Genomic DNA, 23,709 nt, shown 5'->3' with positions numbered 1-23,709 from the left:
CACTAGGGGGTAGAGAAGGACCACAGGACAGATTCCCTGGAAAATGCATGGGACGTTGGGGAAGGGAGTCTGACTCTGCTGCTGACTGGTGATCAAGGAGGACTGCCTGTAGGAGGCGGTGTTTAGTTGGGCCTTGAAGCATAGGGAGATTTAAAACAGAGAGTGGGGAAAGTTAGGGCATTCCAGGGGAAGAGAGCAGCATGGGCCCAGAGAGAAGGAGGTGAGGCGGGAATTTGAGGAAAAGCACAAGGAGTCTCTTTGGCTCAGAAAAGTCCACCTTAGGATCCTCTGGACTCAGAAGAGGGGTGGCAAAGGCCCTAGGTGGGGAGATAGCATGGACGAAGTGTAAATGAGAGCGAGTAAGGGAGTTCAACTGGACAGTCAGCTGATGGCCAGAAGCCTTGAATCCAACCAGACTTCATTCTCCAGGCAGCGGTGAGCCATTGAGGTTATTTCTTGAGAAGCTGCAGTTTTGAAGTGTCGTGGGGAGAGCACACAGCAGCGTGAGGCCAGGCTCTGGTCTTATTCCCAGTCTGCCTGTGGGAATTTGGAACATCTCTTTCCTCCCATCTCATGACCCACTCTCACCTCCAGAAATAGTCTGGCACAGCTCTAAATGGAGCCCTCTGTGTCCACCCTGGAGAACGGGGTGTGACCCACGAATCAGCAGCCACCCCTGGGCGATCGTGGAGGAGGTGGTCCACCTCCTCGACCTCCAGGTGCAGGACGGGAATCCAGACCCTGCAGGCCGTCTTTACTTAGGATGGAACAGAGAGGTGTCTGGGAGAGTGTCTTACAAGTTAGGGATGAATAAACAGCTGCTGTTAGTTTATATAGAGTCACCGTGGGCTCGCACACGTTCCTGGCATCGACCCAGGCATCTGGGAGTCCCTGGGGATGTGCGGGAAACCCTTGTGACCCAGAATCCTAGAATCCCTGAGTAAAGAGGGTAGCACTTCAGGAAGAGCCAGCCGGCTCATTCAGCACACAGCTAAGAAGAACGCTCCAAACATCCACCCAACTTCAAAGGAAAATGGCTTTCCTCTCGCTGATTAGAAACAAGGCCAATAAAACCTCACATTCCCATTGAATGCTGCTGTGTAACCAGCCAGTGGATGTGGCAATTTATCTTGAGCCACTCCTTATGCTAAAGCACTCAGGGGTGCCGGCAATGAGTACTAGAGAAATTTCCAGATAAATAGCCGAGATGCAATTTGTTTTATGGCATTTTGGATTTAATGATGGAAATAATTTGATATTTTTTTTAAAGTGGATTTAGTGTGGGTGGAAGCCTCTGGATTGTTCTTGCTGAGAGCTGACATTTCTCCTGTGTGTGTGCAGTGCTGTCCAGGTGGGGGATGGTGGGGGCAGGGCTGCAAGGAAACCCCGCTAACTGCTGCCTGAGGTGGGCATGGGATGGCAGGGGCATGCCGTGAGGGCTGAGCTCCGGGGGAAGGGGGACCAAATGTGGGCTGTCTACTGGGCAAAGCAGAGCACAAAATACGGGGTCCAATCTGGCTTCTCAACTGGCTCTGCTGGCGATTTGCTGAGCCACGTTGGGTGAAGCATCTCATCTCCCTGGCCCTGCTTCCTCCTATGGAAATCGAGGGGCTGCCTGGTCTGAACCAGTGGTGCCAAGAAGGTCCATCTCCTCAAACCCTGATTTTTTCCTCCTCTCTGCCCAGATGCATGGGGCATCCATTCCTTTGGAATGCCCTCTTCCTGTGAACAGAATCTGCATATGGCTGGAGGTCTTAAAAATGGGAAGGAAGGAACTGTTGACCCAGGGGATGGCCTTTCATGTAACTAGAACCCAGACTTATGCTCATCCCCCGTTACCCCTGGGCATCTCCTTTAAATTGGGTGGGCTGTGAAGAAGGGTGGATTCTCAGTCGGCCTCTTGCTGAAGCCAGGAGCAGCATTTGGTGGACTTGCTCATGTCTCCATGACAGACTTTCTTCACCTGACTTCCAGGAGACCACACCCTCTGAAATCTCCTCTGACCTCCATAGCTCCTTCTCCTCAGCGTCCTCTGCTCTTCTTTTCTTTAACTTCTTAATGTTGGGGGTCCCCAGGGCTCAGTCCTTGGTCTTCCTCTTAATCAGTACCGATCCCTAGTCAGTCGCATCCTGGCTCAATTTTATGCTGACTTGTCCCATATTTCCATCTCCACTCTAGATCTCTCTCCCTGAGTCCAGGGGTCCATCTCCATGGCTCCTGGAAGTCTCCACCTGGCAGTCCACCAGATCTCTGGTCTGTCCACCAGACTTTGCCCCTAAGCTCCTTCTACAACATTCCCGGCTCAGGTGACAGCAAGCTCCCTCCTTCCCGTGGCTCAGGTGCAGTTCGTGGAGTCATCCTTGGTGCTTTCTCTGTCTCAGTTCTTCATCTAGTTGGGCAGGAAGTCCCTTTTGATTTTTTATTCAAAATATGCCCAGTATTCAGCTACTGTTGCTATCTTTGTCCAAGTCACCATCATCTCTTGCCCGGACTAATGCAGTGTCCACTGAATTAATCGCACTGACCCTTCCCTTGGGCCCAAGTGGGCTATTCACTCTATGGCTGGGATGAGTCTTACAATATGCAAATCATGGCAGCCCCTTAGCTCGCCTTATTCCCATAGGCTCAAAACCCTCCTGTGGCTTAAAAATGCCCTTATGGGGGCCTGACCACCTCATCTCTCCCCAACTCTCCCTCTCACTCCTCCCACTCACTCTGATTATTTTGGGAGCACTCCACATACTCTCCCACCTCAAGGACCTAGCGTCTGCTTGGCTGGCATCCCCAGATATTTTCCTGGTTCCATCCATTTCAGGACTCTGCTCAGCTGTCATTTGTTCAACAGGCTTCCCTCGACCACCCCATGTATAATTGCAACCTGTCCTACACACCTGACTCTTTTTACCCTACTTCTGTTCACCGGAACACTTTTACTTCTGGCTGTTCTGACCGACTGATGTGTGCTAGCCATTGTTCATCCCTCCTTCCGTCAACGGCAATGTTAGCTCCTTCAGGGAAAAGATCTTTCTTTTGCTCATGGATATATCTCAAGTTGCTAGAGCAGTGACTGACACAGAGAAGGTACTTAATAGATATTTGCTGAATGAATGAACTGGGGGCTGTGCGGGTGTGGGCTGATTCCTCACAGCATTTGCCTTGTGAGTGATGGTAGTTGTGGCATTTAAAATTTACACCACTGGTTTTGCAGACTTGGGGACATCTGGCAATGTTTGGACACATTTCTGACAGTCAGTATTGAGGGATGCTGCTGGCATCAGGTGGGTAGAGGCCAGAGATGCTGCTCAAGAGCCTACAGTGCTCATGATAGATAGCCCCTCCCCAACAAAGACTCATCTGCTCCAAAATGTCACCGGTGCTGATGTCGACAGACATCATGCCACCAGATGAGGCTTAGGAGGAATTGGAGAAACAGGAGCTGAGGGAGGTTCCAGCAGCTGGAGGCCACCCCAGGCTCAGGTGTGGCCTTCCACAAAGAAAGCGCAGTTCCACAGAGATGTGCCGTTGCACCGGGAAGCTGCCAAAGCCTGCAGTTTAATTCTTAGAGTGCACTCCAGTTTTTAGAGGATCCTCTGTAGGCACCACGTTTCTGCCTGGAGAGGACTGGAGATTGAGGTAGGACTGTGAACGGCCTTTCTTTTCCTCTCTTCCAGTGAGTCCTGTCATGTGGAGCCCCAGGGAAGCCCCAGGACTAACCCCAGCCCTCGCCCCTGCGATGCCCGGCCCCACCAGCAGAGGGGGCTGCCCTCCATCCCTGGTTGAGAATGGGCTTCGTCAGAGCTCTCCCTGTGGTTTCACAAAGTTTGAGAGCAAGTAGGTTGATTAATACAATGATAAAGTGCAGCAACCCTGAGGAACAAGTAGATTACAATTGAATTAAAAAAAAAGGACTCGGTCCTGTGAAAAGACATAACTGATTACAATCCAATCAAGTAAAAGTTCCTTGCAGAAGTCAATGCAATCTTTCTGCTTAGATGAAAGAATTACATTAGCACTCAATACATTCCTGTGGAAATTACAGCAGCCTGTAATTTAATGACTTAATATATTGTATCAGGTTGGAAAGTCCTGATTATAGTTGCTAAATAAAAGTTGGAGTCCAGACATTTCTCATGTACAAGATTGCACCTGCTAAGCCTCCTTCGGTTGCTTTGTTTTAACCCTGTGAGGTGGGGGTGGGGATGGGTGCTGCGCTTTACTCCTCGCTCCCAGCCTGGGACCCAGCTTTTAGGAGTCTCAGGTTTATTTTGTGGAATTGTACTGCTTTCTGTGTAGTCCCTGCTCCCACATCTGTCCCCCAAGGCTACTCTTGAATAAGCTCTTGGAGAAGGGGCCCTGGGTCCTGGGCACTAGAACCCTGCTCCCTGCCTTGGCCTCACCCTGGGCAGAAGCTGTGCTTCAGGTGGGCGCCTAAGGTTAGCACCTAATGGCGCTGAGTTCCTACCAGGAGAGGAGGCACCACCAGGCTCCTGTCTTCATCCACATAGACTAGAGGCAAACACCCGGGGTGCCGGGGGTCTGAGAGGTTGTTGCTTTGTTAGGCTTGGGTGTTCCTTGTTCTCGGAAGTTTTAGATCGATACCAGCTTTCTAAGTTGTATTGTTGGAGTGCTCCCTGTTTGACAGGTGGGTACCCCAGTGGGGTCAGAATCCACAGTGACAGGCTGTCTCTGGGACTGCACAGGCTGGTAGTCTGGCTTGGCAAACGATGGGCTATAAGTGGGGAAGGGTAAAAGGGCACGGAAACCGGGTCCCAAGCAAGCCCAGGGTGCAGCCCAAGCAAGAGCCAGGGTCTCTACTCTATGCTGCATTATGAGTGGCTTTGGAAAAGTCCCTTCCCCTCTGTGGTCTCTATTTTCTCATTTGTAAAATGGGGAAAGTGGACTGCACTGTATTTTAGACTCTGAGTCTAAGCTTTAATTTTTTTCGTTTTAATCAGCCAAATAATAAACACTATATGTTCTTTTTGTTATGTCAGACATCACTGATGAAGCAACCCCGACTCTAGTCCCCTCCCCAGAAGCAACCACTGTTATCTGTATCTTTTGGAACTTTCCCTATGCATTCATACACAATGGTGTGGTTATGAATCTGTTATTTAGAGCTGAGCAGAAAATGTTTAAACTGCTTTTTTCCTGGGGCGCCTGGGTGGCTCAGTCAGTTAGGCATCGACTCTTGGTTACGGCTTAGGTCATGATCTCATGGTGTGAGTTTGAGCCCCGTGCTAGGCTCTGTGATGATGGTGCTGAGCCTGCCTGGGAGTCTCTTGCTCTTGCTCTCTCTGCCCCTCCCCTGCTTGCTCTCTCTCTCTCTCTCATAATACATAAATAAATTTAAAAAAATTTAAAGTCATGTTTTCCATTTATAATAATGATCTAAAGACGTTGGTATCCTAGCAAGAACGGTTAGGAAATAGGCTTCAACTAGTAATTTGCTGAGAAGAACAACTATTCAACCATTCAAGTTGGATCCAGTTCTTTAGGTTTAAGGGTTCCTCTTGAAACCCACGCCTCAGCCTTGGTTCCTGTGGGAGGTGAACCCCCACCAGCCACACCACCTACTGTCTTATGTACCCAAATGGGCCGGGAAGCGGAGGGGTGAGAACGAGGCAGATGAGGCAGAATAAGGGGTGAGTCCTGCCATCTTTGAGTATGAGCCCCCATAAAGAGAGTGTCCAGATGCCCCATGAGGGCCTGCTCGGGTCCTGGTGCCTGTGAGGGAGAGGTCCCTGCTCTGGGCACTTACACTGGGACAGGCGTCCTCCCCCTGTTGCCCGACCAGGATATACAGCGTGTCGCCCTTCTCCAGGTTGAAGATGCCCAGCACAGACACGCCATGGGACCGCATCATGGTGTTCTTCCCGCCTTTCCCGCCAGCGGCTCCGTAGCCCGAGATGCTGCAACAGAACAGAGCACATGAAGGTCCAGTCCCTTCCTTCTAACACGGCTCCTCCAGTGTTAGACAAGTGACTTAGACAAGTGACTTCAGTGTCCTGACATCTGTAAAATGGGGCTAGTTAAGGGGACCTACCTTTTAGCCCATGGGTGTGTGAGGAGTAAAGGAATTAAGACAAGTGTGTGGCTGATACATAATAAGTAGTTTTTATAATAATAGTTATTATGTATCAGTCACAATTCTATGGCTGACAAGTATCTATTATAATAGTAGTTATTACACATTATATTATATGATATATATGATTATGATTTATTTTATATATTATTATTGTTAATGGTGGAGGTAGCAGTAGTTGACTTGGTACACGGCTCCTCACCGGGTCTAGACACAAGTAAGTCCCACAGGAATGAGTGAGGTGAGGCGTGCTTCTGAGCACAGACTGTTCATTCCCATCCCACTAGTAACGCTAGAACAATGCGTGGGCAGAAGACAAACAACCGATCATGATAAATAAAAACAGAGTAGGGGGAAGGTGTGGCAGGACTATTTCTGCTGCCTCTTAGGTTGTTGAGATGAAGTCCAACAAGGTTGAGAGAAAAAGAACTCAACTGGTGACCCTTACCCGGAAAGCAGCGTGTCTGGAAGCTGGCTACACACCAGCTGCAAAAGCATCCCCAGAGGTCATCGGCCCGGGAAAGGCACGTGGGAGGTTTGCCTGTCCCTGTGCATTCAGATCCGAGGTCCTTTGTGACAAGCGTTCAGGAAGAGGTGCGAGGCAGTTTTGTACATGTGCACACACGGTGGCTTCTCCACCTGTAATACTAGGAAACGTTCCATGTTCCAAGCCTGTGAAGGGTCTCCCCGGGACTCTCCTAAGGCAGAGCTAAGCCCGTTCCGCAGACAGAAGCCTGGAGGGCTGGCTGATCGCAAATGTGGTTGGTGAAGAACTGAGGTCTCCGTGGAACTCCAGGGAGAGTCTGATGTCTCTCACCCCGTGGGGGGCTAGGCACTGATAGGAGCTCACTGAAAGCTGACATGGCTTAGGGCTGTGTGCATAAGGGGAGACGGGAGATGAGCTCCAGGCCCTCGTGGGGCTTAGCAAAGAAACTGGAGAGACAGTCCTAGTTATGAAAAGAGAGGTTTCACCATAAAGGTGGCTATATTAGGGAGGCAAAGTGGAGGGACCAGAAGGCTCTGAGTTCTAAGACCAGAGTGGACCATTTCCTAGCTGTGTCTCCTCTCAGAGTCCTAGCCTCTTCTGTAGTCAAAGAAGAACCATACCTTCTTTTCTGAACTCACAGGATAGTGGGCAGGTTAATGTCAAAAAGAGATCATGGCTCAAAGTCCTGAGAAAGTGGCAAATCTCTGCACAAAGTCAGGGCAATCAGGTGTTCTGAGCCTGGGAAGGGAGACAGGATTATGGCAGGCATTGGAGTAGGGGCTTGCTCTGGTGGCACTAGGGTGGCCGAGATGATGGATGGGTAGGACTCTCAGGCTAGGCAGAAATAGGTGGAGGGTAGGAGTCCGAAAGAAGCGAAGTGAATGGAAGTGAATGGCAGGAAAGCTGATGGCATGTGTGACTGGAGCAGGGTGGCTGGGGTGGGGAAGGAAGAGGACCTAGGTCTTCTGAGGGAGGTGGGCATTAATTCCTGAACATCCCACAAGGTGGCAGGCATGAGTGCACTTGACATCCTCCCGCCCACAGCCATGAATAGTAGCTGTTAGGAATTCATTTGACAGATGAGGACACTGAGGTTCAGAGGGATTAAGTAACTCATCTGAGGCTACACAGCCAGACAGCGGCAGACCCTGGTCCAACCCCCCGCATTTCCCTCGAAGAGGTCATTTCCTCTCTCACATGCAGGCGCAAGGCTTGTGGGACACACAGGGAGGGAGGCCTGAGAATCTTCTGGCCTATCCTCTTTCCTGACTCATTAGAAATGGAGAAGGTGGCAAGGATGCTTAAAAGGCTGAGGGAAAAGGGAGGCTTATTGGTGAGAGAAAAGCAGCAGAAAGTTCTTTAGGCCAGAGAAGGGAAGCCTGGGGCAGGGGTGGGTGGCATGGGGATGCAGAGATGGTCTGTGTAGAATGTAGGGATAGCATGTGGTCGGGCCTTCCTCCTCAGTCCTGCTCCCTTCTCCGTGTTTTGGGGCTATGTTGGGCTGCAGGAGAAAATCCTGTCAACCTGAAGGTGTGGTTTGATTGGAAAACTGCTGCCGGAGACAGAGGTCTGTCCTGCCTACTTGTGCTGTGGCTGAGAGGTAAGTGGTAGCCTGTGCAGCCCATCTTGCCTCATTTGCATAACCATTTGCATAAATCTGCATGCATTATGAATCATTCTGAACTCTTGCACATGTATAAATTTAGCCAAATTATTATATTTTAGAAGTTGTTTGTTCCTGACTCACTTTCCCTCCCTAGCCCTTCTCTATTTCTCCTACCCCCTCACCCCATTATGAACTCTAGCCCCTTCTTAGCCTTGACCTAGCTCTTGGCAATCAGGTGGGATGCGAAAGGGCCCGAGTTCTGAGTCACACGCTGGGCATTCTGCTGGCTGTGTGACTAAGCTGGTTAGCCTCCCAGAGCCTCAGCTCCCCCTGAGGAATCAAATGAGGCTAAGGATCCCTGCCCTCATGAGGAGAAGTGGTGGGTTTGGAGAGACTGCACACCGATGCCAAGTGCAAGGTAAGACCAGGGCTGAGATCAGCTCTCCAGAGTAGAGCCTGGCAACTGGTAACCGGCCATCAGCAGCCGGATTTCACTTTCCTGTGTGCTGGCCTCAGCCCTGCATTTCTATCCTGGACTAGAGACTGGCTTAAAGCCAGGGGAGCAGGCGACAGCCTGCCTGGACTAATTGTAGGAGAAGGGGCACCTCCGTCATCAGCCCCCTGAGGCCTGAAGTCCCACCAAGGAGCAGCCCTTTGGAAGAGTTGCTGCTACAATGCTGATCTCCTCTGGAGTGGGCAGTGCCACAGTGAGAAAAGCATGGGCTTGAACACAGTCAGACCTGGATCCAAATCCAAGCTGTTATTCAACGCCAAGAGTGGGTGGGGCACCCCTTCCCAGGTGCTGACCTTGACTTGGCCAACCTTTACATTTTGCGTCTGAGGCACCTTGCTTATGCTCCTGGCCCTGGCCCCACCCTTGTTACTCATTGGCTGTGTGACTTTTGGGTAGGCTATTTACCTTCTTTGAGCTCCACTTTCCTTACCCCCAAAAGGGAGGTAATAACATCCACCTTGCAACATTGTTCTTTGAATTAAATGAGATAATGCCTGCTAGGGACCTAATTCAGCGCCCAGAGGGTAGTTAGCTAGCACCAAATAGCAGCTGCGGTTCTGACGCCTCCCTGTGGGTGAGCCTATCTACTCCTCTTCCGGGGGTGACTTCTGGGAGGCAGAAGCAAGTGAATGAATGAAGCCCTGATTTCTAGAGAACAGGGAAATAGGTGGAACAGGGTGTGGCCATAGGGCCCTGGGGTCAAGGTTGTCCAGTTTCACCCAGGACCCGCCTTGTAGAGAACCAGTGGGGGCACAGGCAGCCTTGGCAATGACCCCCGAGTCATCTGAATCATGTCACACAAACTTATGCCAGAATAATAACCTCAGCCTGACTTTCTGAAGCTTGCCCCCCCATCCCTTGTAAACAATTTATTTTTGATGGTTGACAAACGACAACAAATTAATATACCTGCCACTCAAGTGGGGAAAATGACTTGCAGTGATTCCAATTTACTGGAAATTACAAGATACTGTTCTTGACGAGCTGATGCTGTAATTTTTTTTGTTTTTCCTCATCTAAATCCATGCCCCCTGGTCAGAATGGATGTTTATCGGGTTTGCGCTTTGTATTATTGACTGTGAGCCATTGTTACCTGATGTAATTGAGTTGTGAATCTTTTTAAAATAAAGAATTAGCAGCAAATCAAAGTGGCTGCCTGCTGGATCCTGAAAATGAGAGCGTGGCCACTATGCATCTGCAGGGACATTGGAGGGTGACCGATGGAAGGAGAGAGTGAACCCCGCTGGAGATACATGAAGCACCTCATTCCTCTCCTGAACCTCCCTCTGTGCTCTGGCTCTACTTCCTAGCGGGATCTTGGGTGAGTCCCCCTCTCCTCTGAGTCTTGAAATCAGGGTAGTAAGATCTGCCCTGCGCATTCTAGCCCACAGGGTTATCGTGAGGGCACAGAAGATGTGGAAGTGTGTATAGGCTTGGTCAGTTGGAAGTTCCTGTTTACATGTATAGTGGCATTATCTAGGTGGGTCATTGGAGCCATCAGGAGACATCGCTGGGGGGCAGCAGTAAGGGGTGAGTTGTGGAGGCACGTCCTTCTTGCAGCCCATGTTTTGTTCTGGATTGTACGGGTGAGCAAGGCTCATGGCTCACCTCTTCCTACCACCTTCCTGACCAGCGAAGCCCTAAGTGCCTGGGGATATCAGAGCTGGAGCGGAGCTTAGTCACCTCTCTCTACCACCCCTCCCTCTACAGATAGAGCCACTGCAGAGAAGGGAAAGCACACTTTCAAGGTCACATGGTGTCAGTGGCAGAATTGGGACCCAAACACCATGCTGCCTGCAGTCCATCAATCTTTGTGCAGTCTCCCTGCCTCTGCCTCTCCCTGCTCTGTGCTCTCCATGGCGATGGCTATCTGCACAATTACTCTGGCAATTGATCATGCCTGTGACTCTTTCCTATGATGGTCTAGAACTTTATTGGCATTGTGTGCTGTTGATTTCACTTTTGTGCCCTGCAGTCTTTGCTAAGATGGTGAGGCTCCAGCATCTCAGTCCTCTCTGCAAGTCCTGCAAGCATCTGTTCAGTGACCAGCACACAGTAGGGGCCCCATGGCTCAGTGCCTGGCACGCAGTAGGAGCTCCACGGCTGTGTGTGGACTGGGTTGGATGACTGCCATTTAGCTGCACACACTGGTCCCTGGAGCCAGGTAAGGAAATGAGTGTCAGTGATGGAGACCATGAGGAACAGCTGTGGCCCAGGTCAGCTGGCAGGATTTGCTGGCTCCAGCTGGGGTCCGGGACCTCTCGTACATTATGTCTGAGGAACAAGTGAACCATGAGAGAACTGCCATCGGGAGCGGTGGGCCGTGCTTGACAAATGTTTTTATAAATGATCTGTGTATGGAGGATGGTGGGGCAGGGAGAGGGCCGAGGGCTGGGGAGGAGGCTGAACCCTAGAGAAGCAGGGAGGCAGGCAGATGGGGAGAAAAGGAGGGACAGACAGGAGAACAAGGCAGGGGGAGGGGGGGGTGGCCGCCGACATCTGCTGAGTGTGCACTCTGTGGGGTAGGAACCACACAGGGTCACACAACATCCCCACTCCATGGTGAGACCGAGGTTCTCCCCACCCCAACATCCATGATCTTTTTGTGTCCCACTTTGGCCCCCGCCCCCACGGGCACACTCTAGACATTGTCACTCAGCCGTGACCCAGAAATCTCCCTTAATCAGGTGTAACTCTCCCTGTTACCCTAATCCTTGCCTGTCCTCAGTCAAGCTCCTCCAGGTGGTTTCTGTCTCTCGCTGTCCTGGCTGCTCAGCCCCCAGGCGTGCCTGTCATCCTGGGCCCTGCCTGAGTCCCTGGAGTCCCTGGAGTAATGAAGAGTCGACCTCCCAAACCCTCGTTGGCCCCGCGGGGCCCCTCCAGATGTGTCTGCCCGCCCCAGCCTAGCTCTTCAGGACGCAACCCCAGCTGCCTTCCATCTGCTTAAACCGCCTCCAGGCTCGCCTCTCTCTCAAGCTGGCGCCAGAGGGAGCTAACGGCATTTGGGATGTGAGGCTCCAGCCTGGGGGCCCCTCCTTCCCCTCTTCTTTGTGGACAACCCTACCACCTTCAAGACTGCCCTCCTGCTGTCTCCCTGTGGAAGCCACTCTTGAACGCAGACCCTTCCCGGGCCTCTGATGGCAGTGCCTGATGTCAACCTCCAGGCAGTGCTTTCTACATCACACCGAAACACTGTTTCTACGTCCAACGCCCCCATTGGCTGGGGCTCCTCTTAGGCAGAGTGGATCTGGTGTACCTTTATATACTTCGTGTCAGGCACAGCGTCCTGATATGTGCCGAATGTGGTCCACGGAGATTTGCGAATTACGAGGGGAACAGGTCTGGACACCAGGACATATGTCCTTGGGGGGAGAGAGAGCCCCTCTTTTCTGACAGAGGAAATGCCAAATCCAGGGGGAGGGGAAGCCTCAGGCTGGAGGGCAGCAAAAGTGGGGGGAGATGAGGCTCCCTGAAAGCCCCTCCATGCCAAGCCTGCTCTTTCCTTCTCCCTATCTTCTTCCTCTCCCTCTTTGTGGTGCTGGGCAAAGGCGTAGAGGGTGGATGATGGGCCTCGGATAACCGGCCAGTTAAGAGCAGGGGGCACGTTTACCTGTGCGCATCCCTGAGGAAGCCCCAGCAAGGACGGCCCCACCTTGGCATAAAAATGGGTGCGTACCGCTCTCTTTCCTTCGCCTCTCTGATTGGTAGTCAAGAAGCCAGCTGGACCGGTGACCGTGGTGGCTCAGGCAGCGCTGGCTGGCACTGCCTGAGCACTCACACTCTCCCCGGAATAGGTGGAGCTCATAAGAAATGCTCCCACCCTTTCTCACCTTTTTCTCATCTCTCTTGATGTGTTTTTTCTCACTAGATGAACTGTACTTACTAAACAAGAATTGGTTAATACGGAGAAAATGTCCTCCAGAAAGAGGGTCCCTGACTTCTCCCCATGGATGACTCGGGGACATTTTGATGTGGTCTAAAAGGCAGATCATTAAATGGTCTGCTTCTTTGATACTAAGTTATATGATCAATATACATTACCGTCCAAGCCCTCAGCCTCATCCAGGGTCAAGGTCAGAAATATCTGCCATAGTCTTTAAAGGATTACAAAAAAACCCAAGGATTCAACAACCACAACAAAACCCCGAAGTTTTCCAGTTTTGATTCTTCCCTTTTTGATGTGATGCTATCTCAGGCCAGTTTTAAAAAGTCCTACGGATCAAAATATCTCCTTTGCCAATTTGGACACTTTGAAGTGTCCTGCTTCAACAGCAAGGTAGCTCCTTGTACATGTTTTCAAGGAGTGTTCCCCAGGCAATGCTGGGGGCTGCAGTCCGTCTCAATACTCTGGAGAGCAATGGGAACACAGTTGCCAGGTTTGGGCTGGGATTACACCCAGCGTAGTGTGACAATACTGTGGCAATCCTTGCAGATCAGAAACCTGGCTAGACTTAGATGTGGCTGTGATTGATTAAAAAAAAAAAAAGAAAAGAAAGAAAAAATAAGTACAGTGTGTCTGCCAGGCAAAATCTTTCAAAACATGGGGCCCATCTGAAGAAGTCAGAAAAAAGTCTTTGGAAACAGAAGTTGGGAAGTACCCTTGGGGGGACCTATCTGTTGCTGGAAATACCTTCATGCCACTGCCTGCTGCCTGACCCAGTCACTGCTCCGGCCGGTTTCTCTGCCAACAGGCCAGGGAGCACCTAGCGCTAGCAGGCATTGTGTGAGGCACTTGGACTTGATCTTTGCAACCAGCGGCCAGGCGTTAGCAGCCCCAGCCCCTGTCTTTATAGATGGGGAAAGGGACTTTTAAGAGATTAAATCACTTGCCCACATTTGGAGGTGGGTCTGATTCACACTGTCTCAGGGGGAAATGCAGCCTTAGGAGGCACCTCCAATTTGTGGATCTTTGTGGGAGGGGCAGGAAGGCACTTTCAGCCAGTCTGGCTTGGGACCTGGCCTGGACAGTGAGGGGACAGTGGGTCTAGGTGGGCATTTACTGCTGAGGGGTCTGTCTGCCTTACACTTCCTGTGCTTCCCTCTTCACATTGCTTTTTATACCAGCAGATCTGCACCCAGGGCTGGGCCGGTCAATACCCCTTCAGGCGCGGGGGTCTCCCTTCCCAGGCTTTCATTTCCAGAGGCTTCCTGGAGGTGGGTGATGCATGACTGCGTGCCTACTTCCCTTTCTTGTTCCTCCTGTCCCCCTGCATGCCTGTCAGAGTCCCGGTGTGACTTTTACTGGAAAGAACCCACTGACTCTGAGCCCGAGGGCCTTGGGTTTAAATTCCAGTTCCGTCACTGGTTGTGTGGCCTGGGGTCTGTTGCCAAGTGGCCGACTCCAGTTTCCTCCTAGGGAAACAAGAGGATGTCACTAATAATAATGACATCTGCCTCACTGCTACAAGGAGAAATACCTGGCAAGTCCTCAATAACATTCATCTCTGTCTCTCTGGGACGGGGGTTGGGGGGAACCCACAGAACCTCAGCGCCCCCAAGAAGGGGAGGCCTGGCCTGCTCCGTGTGGCCGGTCCAGGGGTGGTTGAGTGTCTTTGACCGTTTACTGTGTGGGATGTGTGGGACCTAGAACAGCTAATCTGATTGCAGCCAAACCTTGTTAATGCATTCCTGCCCAGAATGTCACTTAAAAAGCACTTAGGGCTCTCCTTGAAATGCATTTACACTGAGATCCCCGGGGTGGGGCCACACAGAAAACAGAGCAACTTGAGAAGCCTCTTTCCTTCCCAGGGGGCGGAGGTTATGCTGGAGGGTGGGGGCTGAGGAAGTGGAAAGAGACCTCACTTCCCACTGTGTTCAGCTTCTGGGGGCATTTGCACCAACAATGTCATTATCATGATGCTTTAAGCCTGTCGTTTGCTGTGGAAGGAGCCTCAGCAAGTCTGTGCCTCAGATGTCTGGGGTTGGAGGTGATGTCCGGACTGTGTGTCTTTGGGGAGGCTCCTGACTCTCTGAGCCTCGGTTTCCTCATTTGTAAGATGAAGAATGCAGCACTGGCCTGTCCACAGAGCTGTATGAGGACTACACTCAAGGGTTCAGCCTAACTTAGTCATTCCCAGGGGCCGTATCAGCATCACCTGGGAACGTGTACAAATTCATATTCTCAGAGGATGAATGAATGAACACAGTGAATACGATGAATACCATTTGTTTCCCTTCCCAACCTGGATCCAGTAAGTGTCAATATCTTGTCACATTCGCTTCATTAATATAAACATGTTTAACATAAAATTTCCCTTAAAATTCATATTCTTGGACCCTACTCCAGACCTATGAAATCAGAACTTCTCCAAGTGGGGCTAGTAACCTGCATCAACCAGCCATCAAGTCGTTTCAACAGTTTAGAACTATTGGTCTGGGCCTTGCCGGCTGTCGGTTTCACCTATTAGCCAAGTGGCTCACTGGAGTCAGGGCTTCTGCCAGCCTGGCCTCACTCTAGTGGAAAACCGTGTAGTTGGGGTGGGTGTGGGGCAAGAGTTTAAGAACTTCTGTTTTACCTGCAAACCATGAAGGCCCAGGAAAGGAGGCTCAAGGATAAGAGCATCATCTTTCATGTACATGGTATGTTTGTTTCCCAGACGTTTTACATGCACTGCCTCATGTGAATGGCATCCAGTAATATTCAAAGAACCCACTATAATTTCAGTTATTAATAATGAAAATAAGGAATGTTCTGAAGCTAGCTCATGCATGTATATCATCTCCACACATAGTCTGTGGGCTCCTGGAGGACAGAGCACACATCTTTGTTGCCATATCCCATTATCCCCAAACTCCCCATCTCCAGTCCTTATATCCCTCTCTGGGCCAGAGTCTGTGGCCTCTGAGCCTTGTGTGCCCAGACACTCCAAGGACATGCACCCCCAGGCAAGACCCTCGTCATTTCAGGAGGGTAGATCTGCCCCTTGGCTTCTCCCACCCCCTCCCCCATACGCACCTGTAGGTGTCGGTGGCTGGCACCTTCCAGGTCTGGATACCCTTCAGGGGGCCCTCGCTCCCCACTACCACGCTCAGGTTGGAATTCCGGTAGGCGTTGTTACACTGGGCCTGTGTGGGGCCATGGGGCCCACTGGCCCCGCACGTGGTGAACAGCCAGTGAACTGTGGCACAAGAGGAAAGGCAATCACTCACTTGACCTGGCCCTCCCTCTTACATGAGCTTCCCTGGGCTGCCTCTGAGCTGTCTGCTCCATTGCCCCAAACCCATGTTCCAAAATGGCACCAAGGTCAAGGCAAAAAACAATGATTACCCATTCAAACTGGAAACTTCTCTTGAGGATCTACTATGTGCCCCTGTGTCAGATGCGAGGGGAGAGACACAGATGGGGCTGACTGATCTGGACTTAAGAAGCTTATAGCCTAGGGGCATCTGGGTGGCTTAGTTGGTTAAGTGTCCAACTCTTGATCTTGGCTCAGGCCACGGTTCGGGGGATAGAGCCCCATATCAGGCTTTGTGCTGGGATTCTCTCTCTCCCTCTCTCTTTGCTCCTCCCCCACTTGCTCTCTATCTCTCAAAACAAGTAAACTTGAAAAACAAAGAAGCTTGTAGCCTACTAAGGGACATTAAAAGGGATCCAACTTTCTACAAAACAGGACAGTTAAGGGAAAAAAAACCCTCTGAAGTTTTGGCTAACTGCACTGTGAGAGTTCTGAGGAGGAAGAGAAGACCCTTTGAGGTGAGTCAGGCATGCGCAGTGGCTGGGCCTTTTCAGTTTCTCACCAAGTCTGGCACAGTGCTGGGCAAATCACAGGTGCTCAGTCCATGCTATTGTTTCTGCATCTAACCTGCTCCTGAAGGTTGGACATAGGCATATAGAATTCCTTTAGCTTGGAGAAACTCAAAAGAGTACACTGGACGTAGAGTCAGCTCCACAGCCCTCTGCTCCCCATTGGCCCAAGGACCCAGGACAGTGGCTTTGTCCATCTGTCAGGTTCCCAATGGGGCTCAGCCTCCTTATTTACAACCAAGTTAGGTTTGTAAGCACAGTGAAAGTGGCTTCCAGGCTCTCTATGTAACACAAGTCTAAAAAAATGGGAAACAGGTCACATTTCTCTCTAGTGCACGCTCTCCTTTTCAGAGCCTCTCACCACCACCTCCAGGTGCTCTGTCCCCATCCAGAGCACCCAGTGTCCTTTGGTGGCCTTCTAGGGGTGGCTCAAGATCACTTAGCATACCCCATCCCTCCTTTGAAACTTTTATCTTTGAGCCAGGGTAGATCCTGAGGAATTGTAAGATTTCAGGTTGGCCAGAATCCTAACATTTGTACACCCTATAAAAACTTCTTAAAAATCTGTTCTTGATAAATTAGCTTTACTTAAAATATAAAAATGTCATTATAAGGCTGAAGAAACTATTTTCCTCTAAAGTAATTAAGTCAAATTCTACCTATAGAGAATTATGGAAAAGTTAATTTGGTGGACATAGTTTCACTCACTAAAATGTTAAGGTGAAAAATCTTTTGAAGATTTTCAACTGATTTAATGATGCAGAAATGAAAGCTTAATTTAGGTTGCTAATTACAAGCAATCAGATTGAGATTGCACTGGGGAGTTTTGGTAATCTGAAAACTGGGCCAATGCGGTGGGCTTTTATGACACTGCCCTGGCCCCAAGTTCAGGAAACTGAAATTCTAGTTAAGGTTCCAATGCATATAGCTACTCAACACTGGGTATTCAGCAGTTTCTCGGCTTTACTTTTCTCAAGTGAAGGTGTTGATTTCTATTTGGCTTTTGAAGGTCTATTTGATTTCAAGGCAAGAAGGTGATGAATCCATTCATGTTTGGTGTAATGGTTAATTGTTAATGTTCTTATCTTTTTATATTCTAAAGGGGTAACCTGTTAACTCAAAGAGTTAACTCTTTACTGAAGGCATTTTGACAGAGCTCTCTTTCTTGATCAATTGCCCTTTTACCCTATCCAGAACCCCAATCCTAAGTGTGGGCTGTGTCCAAGGGGTGAAATGGAAAAAACATGGGTTTCTGGGCAGACTTATAAATTATTGGTTGTGGGACCTTGAACGAGCTCCTTTGTTTGTAAAAGGGGCTGGATGGGCATGAGGATTAAAGGGAGCAAGGGATATGAAAGGTCTTTATAAAGTGCCAAACTCTAAAAATATGAATTGTGTTAATGGCTCCTGTCTATGCCCAAGGCGGGGACTGCTTTTGATGATGGCTAGGACAAGTTTCTGTGAATATGGATGAATCCTTCACCAGCAGCACCTAGGGATTTAAACCCATACAGCCAAGGATGAGAATGTGAACAGGGAGAAAAAAGACAATCCTGGAAGGGGAGTCTCAAATACACTTGTCCATGATTTCCAGCTCCTTGAAGCCTGTTCTCAAATCCAGTCTGTGTCTGAAGCAAACAGCCTGGAATTGGGGGTAGCTTCCTCAATCTGGGTTAGAAGCATGACAGTTCATGCAATTAATTGGCCTTGGAAATGAAATGTGTGTGTGTTTTCTTTCTCTGTTCTGTTCCCCCCCCCCCTTCCAAGTTTATTTATTTATTTTGAGAGAGAGATAGAACACTCAGGCAGGGGAGGGGCAGAGAGAGGGAAATTTCCAAGCAGGTTCCATGCTCTCAGATAGATTTGGGGCTTGATTTCACCAACTTTGAGATCATGACCTGAGCCTAAATCAAGAGTCAGACACTTAAATGACAGAGCTACCCTGGCACCCCTCTTTCTTCTGTTCTTAAGAGTGTACTGAGGAAGAGAGCTATGGGCTTTGCACCCTACATGAGCATCTCCCCTTCAATGGGACCCACTTCTAACTTCTGTCTGGGTTAACTCTGTTCTAAATGTTCTGAGACATTCCCAGAGATGCTGGGCTTCTACTTCCTGACCAGATGGGGCATTTGGTGAGGTAGGAAGAGAAGCAAGGGCTTTGGATGCAGATGGGCTAACTTCTTCTTTCTGGATTTTGCCCCTGACCAGCTATGATATCCAGGGTAAATCATATATCTCTCTGAGCCTCAGTTTCTTTATCTGAACACACGGAGATTAGACTTAGTGTGACTATTAAGTGATGGCCCAAGCAAAGTGCTTAGAATAACATTTGGCATTGGAGATGCATAATGAACACAGTTTAACATTGTGCAGGTTCCTGTTCAATTTCTGATTGTGGGAAGCAGAGACACCCAATTTCAAGACTTATGTTACCCATTCCATAAAGGAGGGACAGTAGGGCCTCTTCTCAATAAAGGGATCAGTATTTTCCCCAACTCAGTGGACATATATTAGTCTCAGGTGGTTTCTATACACAAAATTTTGTTTTTATTTTCAGCGATTTTTGATGGAGAGGTCCAGAGAGAAAATTCTTTCTAGAGTGGATTCCATGGGAACAGGATTTGCCATCCCAGGTCAGACTCATGATTTATCCAGCTAGAATTCACTTGCTTTCAGCAGCCTTCCAGGCATGATGGTCCTCCCTGCTCCCTTGGATGGCCCTGAACCTCATAAATCTGCCCAGAGTTGCTTGGAATCAATTTATGTTTCCCACCAGGTTTATCTCTTAGGAATATGAGGTTTCTGACTTTCTTGCCCATTGTCCAAGGGCTTTCTTGCTTCTTATATGTGTGGGCTTGTCTTGCTCAAGCTTCACCTTGTTGGTTCCCTTTGCTCATTCTTTCTGGAATCTGATATCATAGAATGTCACAGCAAGATGGGCCCTTGGAGATCACTGAGTTCAGTGGTTTCAAAACTATCTGAGGATCTTTAAGAGCGTGACTTCAGAACCCTGGGGATTCAGATTAGTAGATACTAGGTCAGGTGATGGTTGGGGGAAGACAATACTTGGCATTTTGTAAAAACTTTCCCAGGAGAATCAACCAGATTTGTGATCTAAGTCCTATCTATTTCATTGTTCAGATGGAGAGAGAACATTGTAGACAAGGGAACAGACTGTTCTGAGTAAGTCAGCCTTAGAGAAGGAACTGAAAAATTGGTGGTTCTTTCTCTGTCCAAAGATCCTTTGATGGTGATAAGGCCTTACCAGCTTTCTGCACTGAAGACTTCTAGCCTTTTTAGATTGTCCCTACACGAGTCTCTGATCCTGTGTCCTTCTTAGGACTTTAATGTTAGAATCTATTTTTCAAGATAAGTTCATCAGAACTATGAGTTCCTGTGGTTTTGCATAAGGAGACAAAGACAATCATTACTCTGCTTTATTTCTAGTGTCCGTCTAAAGTGCCTAACACAGTGTTTTCTCCCTTCAGCTAAGCAGTGGGTTAAGGCTTGCTGGGAGCAGACTTTATTAATTTACAGATCCTTGCTTGAGGGGTGGGTTCATGGATTTAAAAGGAAATTACTATTGCTCTGAGCCTGGTGGTATTAACTACTATGGGCCTACGAAGGCCCTAGAAGAGGCATCTGGAACAAAAGAGCAGCCAGGGTCTGGCAGGTACTTCATGCAAGACAGGCATGAGATCAGTTCTAAGCTAAGGCAGATAGTTAGAACCATGAGACAGTAGGCAAACGATAGGTTGATTTTCATAAGTGTCTCTGGGAGTGGAAAGTATTGGATACCACCTTATAGATCAAAGCAAGTAGGTCCAGAACCTGAGAGGCAAGAGAATTAGTGACAGTGGTTCCACGGAGAAGGAGTAGTCAAAGTAAGCTTTGGTTCCCAGGTAGGAGCTGTTTATTTCTTGACTTGTTTTATGCTTCCTTCTGTGTGTGTGTGTGTGTGTGTGTGTGTGTGTGTGTGTGTGTGTGTGTGTGTCTGGGGCTGAATCTCAGATGCCTGAAATGTAAATTCTTCCCACGAAGGGGAGAAAAACCTCTCAAAATAGAATGTGCGTATAGTATGAGTTAGGTATTGTGCTTTTAAATATGCATTAAATTTAAAAATCAGGAAATTCAAGTTCAGAGAAGAGTGACTAGCCTGTGGTACACAGAGTGAATAATCACTCAAGCGAGGCCTTAAGCATAGATCTTCTGAGTTCAAGTTCAAGACTTGAACAGGTGCTGGACTCACCAGGAAATCCTCATGGGTCCTGTCTAAGAATCTGTTTTTCTTTCTCTTTTAAATCCATAAGCTTTGGGCTCAGTTAAAGCCAGGTCAGACCATATAAATGTTGCTAAGGCCCAGAGAATAGGTAGGCCACCATGAGGGGACAGGTGAGAGTCTGGTCAGGAGATCATGATGGGTGGACCCTCAGCCCCAGAACATCCTGCCCTGGCCATATAGTATCATAGCCTAGCAGAGCATAGGCTTTAGAAGGTCATAGGCACAAACCAGGGAAAGCATGTGCTCAGCATCAAGACTCTGGTCCTCAGAGAGGCCATGGGGAGCCAGGAGATGTCAAAAGGGAAATCCAGTAAGGGGAATGTTTACAAAGTCAGGAAGCAGAGATATAACAGAGAGGGGCTGGGTCATAAGTAATAAGGCAATAAGGTTTTTGGTGAGAAGATCAAGGTCACAGTTAGATTAGCAGTGATATAGACTTGGTGCTTAGCTGCTAATCTAGGAGGAAAGGGTCCTCATATTCCCTAGATGAGAGTCTACACTGGACCCCGAGGTTCTATGGAGCTATAGGAGGATTAAGTGGACCCCAAGGAGGAGCCGGGATTGGGGGTAGGTGAAGGATGAAGCCTGGCTCTTTTCCCTTTGCTTGGAAATAAAACCGGTCATACTAAAGCTCATTTAAAAAAGAAAAAAGTGAACTGCTTTATCTTGTTCTTACTTATACCACACGTTGGAAACCTAGTTTAATACGCATTCACATCTAAATTGTATAAAGAACCCACAAACATCAAAATACTGATTGGTTATAGACAGCAGAGTAAAGAAAAATCCATTAAGCACTGGGTTTCATTTTAACTATATTGCAGCACCCTCCAAGATGAAACAAATCAATTAGTAATATACTGCACAATGCTAAAAAAATAGGCTAGACAGTGATTGTACTAGTTTTATTACTGTTGCTAAGCCATCTCATCTGCTCAATTGGATGCAAAGAAATAAAGCGTGATACCAAGGAAAATAAGTTTTCAACTATTACTATTAATCACAATAATAAGGAATTTGCCTCATGCTGAAGGCCTAGCAGCTGCACCACACAACAGCACTCAATGGTACAGGTGGATCTTTTGTACCATTGTGATTCTATCCATGGAGTTGAATTCTATCCATTTCTGTTGACTGAGCTGAACTTCATGGGAGCTGTGGCATATTGAACCATTTTGACGGCTATTGTAGGTGCCATTCAATAAAATCTGACTAAAATCCAAGTAAATATAATCGCTCACCATCCATAAGTGTATATGATACCATTCTTTATTATAAATTGAAAAAAGTAATTCTTTCTTTGGGCACACGGATGAGAATTAATACATTGTTCTCTTTATTAGGGCAAAGTAAAAATAATACACATATTGTAGCCATCATGAAGTTAGAACATTTCTATCATCTGTCTCCACTTTTAAAACAATGGAGCAGTGTCTTCTTCTGATGTATGACCAGTGTCTGATTATTGTTTTCTGTTGTTGTTTTTGTTTGTTTGTTTGTTTTGGATGTTAGAAGTTGTTGAAACTTAATGCTTAGGTCTGTTTGTTTATTAAGAGTTGTAAAATAATGATATTTAAATGGTATCTTTTTTCATATTTTTTAGTTGGAATATATAAAGAGATGCTTCCTCTCATCTACTATTTGGTTATCAAGTGGTACAGTTTGTATAGTAAAGGCAGAACAAATGCGCAATTCTTTCTCCTTATTTACAGTTTTCAAGATGATGGATTCATTTTCTATCATCCTCCAAAGCTGACCAACTAGTTGTTTGTATATCATTATCAATCCATAAATTCAAACATATTTTTGGGCTTTAGTTAATCACAGTTATTATCCTTTAGAAGCTCATATTGTCACATTTGTGCTCAGTGGTAGCCTACTGAGTTATTTTGCTTCCTTGCTATCTGGTGTGATGAAATGTTCCTTCCCCAAACCTGGGCTCAGCCATTTTCTCAAAAGCTTTGATTTTTAGTGAAAAAATGTTCTGTAAGCATACAATCTAGGTGGTATAGACACTTATTGCTACTGAACTGATGATTGTTCCTAGGTTTCCCTAGAGAAGAGAACTGAGAAACATGTATGTATATCAGTATAAACATACATACATATAAAGTAGGCATATATGTATATGACAAAATATCTCATGAGCCTACAATGATACTTCCGGTTCAAATTCAGGACTACAGGGTTTTAAATTTAATCTCTTCTGTATTGCATCTGCATTTCTTTTTTCCACATTGAGAAACTTGGTTCTCAAGAACATAGGTGATAACAGGTGTAGAATACTCTATAATTACTCAGTTACTTTATCCTCCATTATACATAAAATAGTATCAGAGTTACAACACTACTACTTAACCATCATCAATATAAAAACAAATCAGTTAAATTTTTGTGTGTTGGGGGGTATATGTGCTCTCCATTCTCCTATAGTTTCCTGAAGTTGTACTCTAGCTACATTCCTTGGGGGAATCACCATTACATATGACACTCTTTCCTCTTAACCTTCAGTTAGTCTTTCTGTAAGTACTGTATGTTTAATGTGTGTATCAGTTGTGTTGATATCTCTCTAGTCAGTTTGGCTGCCAGAAGCTTGTTTTCAGGTACATTCATTAGGAAGGGTCATAGGAGTAAAATTCTTTGAGTTCTTGGATATTGATAATATTTTTTCCTTTGAAAAAATACATTACTCTTTTTTTCTGGCATAAAGTAGTATTATCAAAAACTGATGACAATTTAAATTTCATTCTCTGGTAAATCACTTGCTGTTTTTGCTTAGGGGTCCCCAATCCTTTCCTTTCCTTTCCTTTCCTTTCCTTTCCTTTCCTTTCCTTTCCTTTCCTTTCCTTTCCTTTCCTTTCCTTTCCTTTCCTTTCCTTTCCTTTCCTTTCCTTTCCTTTCCTTTCCTTTCCTTTCCTTTCCTTTCCTTTCCTTTCCTTTCCTTTCCTTTCCTTTCCTTTCCTTTCCTTTCCTTTCCTTTCCTTTCCT

General features: G+C 47.7%; 1 protein-coding gene across 1 annotated transcript in view; it reads right to left on the bottom strand.

Moving 5' to 3' along the window:
* ALK (ALK receptor tyrosine kinase) overlaps positions 1 to 23,709 on the bottom strand; it is a 662,031-nt gene that overhangs the window by 38,381 nt on the left and 599,941 nt on the right. The window contains exons 12-13 of the mRNA XM_029938017.1: positions 15,651 to 15,813; positions 5,762 to 5,912 (exon numbers count right to left, since the gene is read on the bottom strand). Coding sequence (XP_029793877.1) covers positions 5,762 to 5,912; positions 15,651 to 15,813 — 314 coding nt within the window. The remainder of the gene's footprint in view (positions 1 to 5,761; positions 5,913 to 15,650; positions 15,814 to 23,709) is intronic.

The sequence above is a fragment of the Suricata suricatta genome, chromosome 4 (assembly GCF_006229205.1).
Source record: "Suricata suricatta isolate VVHF042 chromosome 4, meerkat_22Aug2017_6uvM2_HiC, whole genome shotgun sequence".
Taxonomy (NCBI): domain Eukaryota; kingdom Metazoa; phylum Chordata; class Mammalia; order Carnivora; family Herpestidae; genus Suricata; species Suricata suricatta.
The sequence above is the reverse complement of the archived record's forward strand: the minus strand, read 5'-3'. Positions and strand labels throughout refer to the sequence as shown.